The sequence below is a fragment of the Cupressus sempervirens genome, chromosome 4 (assembly GCF_028749045.1).
Source record: "Cupressus sempervirens isolate cs-2001-9-10 chromosome 4, ASM2874904v1, whole genome shotgun sequence".
NCBI classification, from domain to species: domain Eukaryota; kingdom Viridiplantae; phylum Streptophyta; class Pinopsida; order Cupressales; family Cupressaceae; genus Cupressus; species Cupressus sempervirens.
This window is the reverse complement of record NC_143121.1, coordinates 401,984,908-401,994,600: the sequence shown is the minus strand read 5'-3', so window position 1 is coordinate 401,994,600 and position 9,693 is coordinate 401,984,908. Positions and strand designations below refer to the sequence as shown.

Genomic DNA, 9,693 nt, shown 5'->3' with positions numbered 1-9,693 from the left:
TGATGTGAGATTAAAGCAAAAGCTAGTAGGTTGAAAGAGTTTAAGCTAAGTCATGCAAGAGGAGAGTAGACGAAATTTGGCGGATGGGAGCCAAAGAACCATTTTGGAATGCTTTGGTAAAAGGAAATAAAGATAATATCCTAGAAAATAAGGGTCCCAAATGGGACCCATAATTAGGAGGTAGTTAGGAATATTATTAGAGACCAAAGACCTTATTTTATGCTAATCTAAGAAACAAAAATGAAGAAGGAAATTTTGGGTAAGATTTCCTTTAGCAACACCATGGCTGGTGAGGCAACCAATTATGAGGGTGCCTCAGGAGGCCTGCTTACTCTCTTTAACAATACAAATTTTATAGTCACTTCTTTGTATAATGAAGGGAATATTCTCTCACATAAAGTGTTCCATAAGAGTAACAATGATTCCCAGTTTCTTTTGAATGTGTATGCCCAAATACTAAAAGGGAAATGAAGGATTATTGGATGAAGCTTTGTTTTATTATTCAAAATAGTAATCTCAATAAGGGTATAATAATGGGAGACTTCAATACTCCCCTTATTGATGAGGAAAAATTAGGAGGTCTAGCCCTAGATTTTGATAGCAAGTTAGATCTTTCTAACTTCATTAATAGTTTGGCTCTATTGGATGTTGATCTCTCGAGGGGGTTTACACTTGGTCTAATAGGAAAATTGGGAGGGAGTGCATCCAAGTTTGTTTGGACCATGTTCTTATCTCTTTGGATTGGTTGAATTCTTTTTCCTGTAAGCTCTCCCTTCTCCCTAGAGTTTGGTTTGATCATTCCCCTATCTCCCTTTCGATTGATGCTCTTGAGGCTAGAAGAAATTATCCTTTTCAATTTTAAAAGATGTGGATATCTCATCTAGACCTTTTGGATAGAATATCCTCTTGGTGGAATATTGAGGTGGAAGGGACTACTATGTTTAGGGTTGCCAAGAAATTAAGTAATGTTAAACACAATATTAAAGTCTAGAATAAGATGGGTTTTTAACATATTTTTTAGGAAGAGGAAAAGTCAGGTATGCTTAGTAGTATTTAGGATACTATCTAGAAGGAAGGATATAATGATTAGAACATGAATATAGAGATGTCAATTCTCACCAATCTGCATAACATAATAAGTAGAGAAGAGAACTTTTGTAAACAAAGATCTTGTATTAATCTACTAAAAAAGGGCGATCAAAACACAAGACTTTTTCTCCTTTCCACCCTTAAGCATAGAGCTAATAATAGGATTTCAGGGATTAAGAAGGGCTAGGCTCTTTTTTCTTTTTTCTCTTCTCTTCTTACCTGGGACCTCTTGTTATTTGTGGTGGACCAGAATGAAATTGTTTCATCTCTTCCCTAAGTAATTCAACCTCACCATAATAAAATGTTACAGGAAATTCCTAAGGCTCTGGAAGTTAAACAAGCTTTATTCTCTTTTAGTAGATAAAGCCCCATGGGCCAGATGATTTTTCTACATTCTTCTTTTAGGTATATTGGGAGGTGGTTATGGAAGATGTTGTCAAGGTGGTGGAGAATTATTTTGGGTCTAGGAATCTCCTTAAAGAACTCAACTCTACTTTTTTGATTCTCATTTCTAAAGTTCCAGGGGAAGATTCAATGAATCAATTTAGGCCCATTAGCCTTTTTAATTCATTCTACAAGATCATTTCAAAGGTGTTGACCACTAGAATTCTTAACATTCTGCCTTTGATCATATCCCAGCAGCAAATAGGTTTTGTCCCTGGAAGATAGATCCTAGATTCTATCATGATGGTTCATGAAGTTATTCATTCCCTAGAAGTGGGTAAAAGAGGTCTCCTTCTCAAGTTGGACCTCTACAAAGCCTATGACCGGGTGGACTGGAATTTCCTTGGTTTTGTTCTCTAAGATTTTGGTTTTGATCATGAGGTGCATAAACTCATTTCTCAACTTATTTCTACTTCTTGACTTGTCATTCTAATCAATGGAGCTCCTTCTAATTTTTTCAAACCTTTGAGAGGCTTATGGTAGAGGGATCCCCTATCACCTATCTTGTTCATTATTATGGCTGAGTCCATTGGTATGTTGATTCAAAGAAAAAGATAAGATGGGGTATTAAGAGGTATTAAGCCTTCTTCAGGACATGTTACTTTTACTCATCAACATTTTGTAGATGACACTATCATGGGAGGGGAAGCTTCGATTCAAGAGGCTAAAGAGATGAAGAAATTACTAGACGTGTATGTTAGGGGATCAGGCTAGCTTATTAATTGGGCGAAAATCTTAGTTTTATTTATTAACACTCCTACTGAAAGACAAAGGAAGATTGTTGGGATTCTTTGGTGTGGGGTTGGTAACCTTCCAACTAACTATCTTGGTTTCTCATTGGGAACTAAGCCACCAGATCAGTTCTGGAATGGAATTCTTAATAGGTTTAGTAAGAAGTTGGTACGTTGGAATTTAGGTACTACTTTAAACCAAGCTGGTAAATATCCTCTGATGAAATCTACTCTTTAGAATCTCCTAATGTATGCTCTAAGTCTCTTTGGGATTCTGGCTAAACATGCTAATAAAATGGAAAAGATCTAGAGAGATTTTCTTTGGTCTTGGCTTGAGGATCACAAAAGATACCCTCTTATGGCTTGGGATACTTTTTGCCTCCCTAAGAGCTATGGAGGTATTCGAATAAGGAAACTAAGACACCTTAATAAGGCTCTTCTAGCTAAGTAGATATGGTGCATTTTCAATAGCTCGGGGGAATGAAGAGATATTTTAGTGGAGAAGTATATTAGAAGGCCTTCTCTAAGGTTTCTACTTAATAATCATCACATTTTGAATGACTCAATCATTTGGAATGGTATTATTAAAGCAAGAGACCTGGCTAATTCTAAGACCAAGTGGGAAGTGGGAAATGTTGAAGACATCCTCTTCTTGCATGATAATTGGTTGATTTAGGGTCCTCTTATTAACAGTCCTCTCTATGACAAATGGGATAATACCTACATTAGGCAAATTGGAGTGAAAGTAAGAGACTATAGAATGGACCAGGGATGGAGAAACTTGTCTATCATTTTGAATAATCTCAAGCCGATAATGGTGATGTTGAATACAATGATCTTGAACAATAAGAGGGATGAATTAATATGGGAGGATAATACTAATGGTTGCTACTTGGTGGCATCGAAGTATAATTCCTCCTAGAGCCTGAAAGAGAAACCTCGATGGGCTAATGAATAGTTGCTTGGCCTTACCCCTAAGATTAACATATTCTTCTGGTTGATGTTACAAAATAAAATTCTCACCTTGGATAATCTAACAAAGAAAGGTCAATATAAATTAAATAGATGTATTCTTTGTAAGCATCATTTGAAGATAGTGAATCATATTTTTATTCATTGTCCATACTCCATGGAGGTCTCAGAATTGCTCACAAAGAAATATGGGGTTAGTTGGTGCAAGCTAGATAATGTTTTAAAATTCTTTTGTCAATGGGATAGTATATATAAAGGAACTAATTTTCATGCTATAAATTCCTGGACTCTACCTCACTTCTGCTGGGGAATATGGAAGGCGAGAAATAATCAAGTCTTTAGAGACAAGGAGGTACCTACTTATGTGCTTGCAAACAAAATCAATGGCACTATGAATGAAAATTTTTAGATAAGAAAGGGAGGAGATATTGAAGATAGAGATAGGAATAAGGAAAAGGAAAAAGGATAGGAGCACTAAAAGATAGGAGACAAAGTGGAAACTCCCACCTAAGGGGTGGCATAAAGCCAACTTTGATGGAGCGGTTAAAGGGAACCTTGGTCTTTTTGGATGTGGAAGAATAATTAGAAAATGTCATGGTAGTGGAGTTGTTGCTCTTGCTTACCCCTTGGGAATCCAGACAAATCATTTTTGTTGAAGCTAGTGCTACTCTGTACACTATTAAATTAGCCCTGGATGTAGGAATCAAAAAAATATGGCTAGAGGGGGACTCAAGTAATATTATCAAATGTATTATAGTGAGTATTAATCTTTCCTAAAAAATTGCAAATATAATTGAAGAAATCTATATAACTCTTGAAAAATTTGAACACATCTATGTTAGTCATGAGTATAGGGAGGCTAACTCGATGGCTGACTAGTTTTCCAATGAAGTAATAAAGAAAGAAATGGTGATGATATGGAATATCAGTGGAAATATTCTAACAGATTAAAAAAGTTTAATCAATTAGGAGAGGATCCAGGGAAGTATGGGTGTAATCCTAGGTTAATTATGGAAACTAATATTAGTATGGGTGAAAGCCACCACAATAATGGTAAATACAAATGGAATAGGTGGGTGATGTTTATTGTGTCAACTCAACATGCTTTACCACTTTTACAACATCAGAAGACAAAGCGGTGAAAAAAAAAGCGATTTTATATAGAGTATCTAGTGGATTGCGAAAGGGAAATAGAGGAAGATGTTTATGAGAATTGTAAATGTTTAAGCTACAGAGATGGTGGGTGAAAGGAGCAAGAAAGAAACATAGGTGAGGTAGACAAATGAAAACAAAGAACAAAAGTCTGGGAGAAGCTTGAAATGGGTGGAATTGAAAATTATATCACCAAGCTTCATGGATACAACCCAGCGATAACCAATCTTATGGTTAATTCGTGGAAGGATGGTAGGGTCAAAGTGGATGGGGTGTCATATCAAATTACTATGGATTTTATTGCCCATCTCACTGAAATTCGAAACGAGGGGTTAAAATTCTATAGACACAAAAATGTGTCTATGAATGTGGTTAAGGACTTCGCCAAGAATATAGAAGAGAAAAAGGAACTGGCGAAGAGTGAGACCTACTATGAGATGGATTAAATTAAAAAAATTTGGAGGTATCTGCTCAGGGCCATTATTGAATATATATCTTTGGACACTAGATTTGATAGGGCTAGAACTCATCACTTTCTTTTATTTAATAATTTCCTTTATGGGGTTAAGGTTTCCTTTCCATTTTATTTTTATTCTTCTATGCATAAGAGCATTTCTAGGCATAAGAAAATACTCACTTCTAGCCCAGCCCTACATGAGGGTTTACTGTTTTTGATTTATGAGCATTTTAAGGCTCAATCTAGAAGTAAAACCCTAGCTGATGTTGGGGCTACCTTTGAGGACACAAGGAGTTCTAACTTCTCTTTAGACTTGAAAGAGATTTAGAGTATTATCTTGGAGGAGGACGAAGCTCTACATTCGTCCGAAAAGAAGGCAAGGGGTAAAGATAAGGACATGCCTAATCCATCAAAGGTGTCCTGTAAGAAAAGTCCCAAGGGCCTTGGGCCCAAAATTTTTGATCAGGGGGAAGAGGAATATAATGAAGAAGGTGAAGACATGGATACAGATGAGGAGAATAAGGGTGAGGATGATGAAGATACGGAGGAGCTTGTTGAAAACCCTAGGAAGAAATAGAGGAGGACATACCTGTAGAGGGGAAAACTGTTTATGGTTTGAAAATTTTGGTGCTTCCACCCTCTCCAAGTCTCCCTCAAGAGTACAAAAAGGAAAAAATGGAGGAAGGAAGTGATAAGGTGGTTATAAAAGATAGACATCTGACATGGAAATATTTTATGTCAGAACTTCAAAGATGGGGTTTGTGAGAGAAGCCATGAATCCACAAATCTTAGAAGAGAAAGAGGGAAAGGTCCAGGTAGAGGATCTTATTGATCTAGCATTGGTGGCTATACTTGATAATGTGAGGGAAGTGGGAATGAACATGCTTAATAATACAAGAAATAGCATGACAGATAATTTCAGATCAATTAAATGGTTGTTTCATGAACTGGACGAGATTAAAGAAAGAATGGGACAGTTGGAAAGCCAAGGGAAGAAATTTGAGAGAGGGAATGTCACAAATCAGGGGGATGCTATTAGGTTGGTCGAAAAAAGGATGAAAAATTTGGAGACTTACAACCATAACATGGCTAGCCAGATCATCTCCATTCTGAACTCTCTTAATGAAAACATTGTTACTCTTGCTGGAAAGCTAAAGGCTAGGGGTCTTCTAGAGGATAATGAGGAAAAGGATAGAGATGAAGACCGAAAGGATGATGAAACCATCACGAACTTATTCCATAGCCAGCTAGATAGGACTTGCCTGAAGAAATAGGAGCAAATGGCTGAGGAGTGTCAGAAAGGCAATGAAGTGGTGAAAACAATGCAGGACCTTGAAAGGAAAGCAGAGGAGTAAGGACTATCTTTATCTATCTTATGGTTTTTTGGTTTTTGCAAGTTTATTGCTTGGCTTTTTGTCTATCTTTCCATCTAGCCTCTTGGTTGGCCATAGTATTGTTTCTAGGCTTTTGTTGTTTTATTTACAACCCTATGATATGTAATAACTTTTGGGTTTTAGGATCTCTATAAAACCTATTTTTCTTATCAAAAAATATATATATATTTTTTGATTTTTTATAAGTTAAAACATGATAAACATAATGTTCAAAAAATATATTTATTTATTATCATATTTATCAAAAATTATATAATAAATTTTAAAACAAATAAAAAATATAATGCATTTTAGAGATATCTTTTTTTCATTTACCAATATTTGAAATTGAAAAATAAAAATAAAAATAAATTAACTTATGTATGGATAACATTTTAAATTATTTATATTTATTTTAACTAAAATTGTTCATGAACATCTATCATCTAAATTTAAAATATACAAGTGTTACTATTATTAAAAATTTAATAGAAGATAAAATTAAATTTTCTTAATTAATATTTCTAAATTTAATTTGGTCACTCTATTTAATATTTAATATTTAGTTTTATTTATGATCTTAAAATAACATTATTATTATTATTGCTGATTTAATTTGAGTATTGTAAGCTCACGGATTTATATTTATCATATAGTGTTTCAATTTATTAAAATTCAGTTGCCAAAAATGATACTAAATTTAGCAGACTTGGGTAGTAAGTAATTAATTTCAATTTTCAAGACAGAGAAATTAATTACTGTGATATGGACGGTGGGTTAATCTCAGTTTTTCAATAAAAATAACAGCAAGTTGAATCGGATGGGGGTTTCAATTTATTAAAAATCAGTTGACAAAAATGATACTAAATTTAGTTAATTTCAATTTTCAATTACTGTGATATGGACGGTGGGTTAATTTCAGTTTTTCAATAAAAATAACAGCAAGTTGAATCGGATGGGGGATTGCATATGGAGATGGGACGATGGATGGGGTGCGGTGGGAAAGGAAAATAGGTCGGCAGGGAGGCGGCTCCTCCGAATACTTGTGCATGCTTAAAAGCGTGTAAGAAGAAGAGGAGCAACAATAGTTGATATTCGGTTGTCCCAGAGCAATCGTTCTTATTCATGTGAGCCTTCACTACCTCTGCAACTGAGCATAATACCAAGCGCTACAAGTGGCGCCTGCAACATGGGTTTTTTAGTGCTTGTTTCATATTTTCCCTCCATGTTGTCAGTTTCTGTAACCCTAACCGTAGCTCTGATCATAGCTTGTTGTTTCTACGCACTACTAGTGAGCGGAGATAAGCGAAAGAAGCCTCCGGGGCCACGAGGACTGCCTGTTTTGGGCAACCTGCGGGACCTCGGTTCGAATCCCCACCGGTCTCTCCACGCTCTTTCCCAGCGTTATGGCGGCCTCATGCTTCTCAAACTGGGGAGCAAACCGGCCATAATCGCTTCCTCCAAGGAAGCTGCAACTGCCATTCTCAAGACCTTCGATTCCGATTTCGCTAACAGACCCAAAAACATGGGACCAACTACGGATATTCTGCTCTACAACAGAAACGATTTCATCACGTCTTCCGAGTCCCACTGGCCCATGCTCCGAAAGCTATGCATTTCCCACCTCTTGACCCCCAAATCTCTCCAAAAGTGGCAGCAGTTCCGAGAACAAGAGATGGCTCTCTTGCTCGCTGACGTCTTGAAACAGGGAGCGAATCGTGCTGTAGACGTCGGAGATTTTGTTAATGTCTTCGCTTCCAATGTCATTGGACAGATGACGTTCAGGATGAGATTGTTTGACGACAATAACGCAGAGGCGGCTCATTTCAGAGAGTTGATGGGGGAGTTTTTAGCGGAAGGTGGAGGAGTTTTTAGCCAAAGGATTGGCGATTTCGTTCCTTTCTTAGATTGGATTGGCTTGGGCGGCTCTCTTCATCGAGCCAAGAGCTTGAAGAACCGCCTTGACCAGTTTCTCGTGAGGATGATTGAACAACAGAAGCGCCTCATCCTCTCTAGAGATGAGGAAAATGACACCAAGGACTTCTTGCAAGTTCTCTATGAACTCAAATCTTCTTCTCTAGGAGACGGAGCACAACTTTCCGAGGCTAATATCAAAGGGATCTTGCTTGTATGCGCAAGTTTAGATTATTTATTATTCATTGTTGTTAATAATCAATTATTCTTACTAGATTCAAATCCAAGACTTCACAATTTATATGTTGTAGGCTCTAGTTCTTAATTTCCAAGATTATATATGTATAGAGCATTAAATTTATTTATTTTTGTTGATAAATTGCAGAACATGATTGCGGCGGGAACAGACACGGCTACCCGGACGGTGGAATGGGCGATGTCAGAGCTGATCCGGCATCCCCATCTGATGAACAAAGTGAGAGAAGAAGTGGATTCAGTTGTCGGAATGGAAGAGAGTGTTACAGAATCTCATCTTCCTGAGCTCAAATATCTACAAGCAGTTGTAACAGAATCTCTCCGTTTGCACCCGCCAACGCCGCTGATGCTTCCGCATACATCCCCAGAATCATCAAGGGAAATAATGGGGCATTATATTCCGCCCAATTCGTATGTGATGGTGAATGTATGGAGCATAGCGAGAGATCCGAAAGCGTGGGAGAAGCCGCTGGAGTTTGATCCAGATCGCTTTGTGGAGAATCCGGTGAATTTGGATGGACGGGATTTTCGAATAATACCGTTTGGTGCAGGGCGAAGAATGTGCCCGGGGTATAATCTGGGGCTCCGTATGATACATTTTGCTCTTGCAAGCTTCATTCATGCATTTCATTGGTCGCTTCCACCCGGTCAGGAACCTGAAGATTTGGACATGAATGAGAAATATGAGGTTTCAATTCACAGGATAGTTCCTCTCAAACTCTTTGCCACTCCTCGTCTTCCAACGCATGTTTATAACAGTCCAGAAAGAGCGGATCACGTATAGTTGTTTATGTTTTATTTTCAATAGCTGTACACTCCATTCAACATGCGTCACTTCATAAGCTCACGTATGTATTATTCCTATTGGTTTGAACTGTAGTATGTTTATCTACTTCTTGTGAGGGTTTGTTTGTATTTAAATCAGCATTAATCATTTTGTCTCAAGAAAAAAAATAGATAGAAATATCTCAATAGAGATACAGATGGAGACAATGCAACAAACGTATAACGCTATTTGTAATTTATTTTTCTATTTTGTGGACCACCCTTATCAATATTTGAAGTGATGTTAAAGTATATCATAATATTATCTTGGTTTTAATAGTTGTGCTTTTAGTCCACTATATTTAATCATCATATTCATTTTTCCAAGAAAAGTGGAAATATAAAGATGGAGATAGGATAGTGCAACAAAAGTCTAAAGATGTTTGTCAAACTAATTCATTTTCCCAAGAAAAGTGGAAATATAAAGATGGAGATAGGATAGTGCAACAAAAGTCTAAAGATATTTGTCAAACTGACTTTT

The 9,693-nt window shown here is 36.8% G+C and overlaps 1 protein-coding gene across 1 annotated transcript; it reads left to right on the top strand.

The window, feature by feature from the left end:
* The first annotated feature begins 7,178 nt into the window (after window positions 1-7,178).
* Window positions 7,179-9,464, top strand: LOC149561751 (flavonoid 3'-monooxygenase CYP75B137-like). The gene is made up of 2 exons (XM_089825294.1): window positions 7,179-8,346; window positions 8,518-9,464. The coding sequence occupies exons 1-2, from the start codon at window positions 7,408-7,410 to the stop codon at window positions 9,169-9,171; spliced, it is 1,593 nt and encodes a 530-aa protein (XP_089681420.1). The 5' UTR covers window positions 7,179-7,407; the 3' UTR covers window positions 9,172-9,464.
* The last annotated feature ends 229 nt before the right edge of the window (window positions 9,465-9,693 follow it).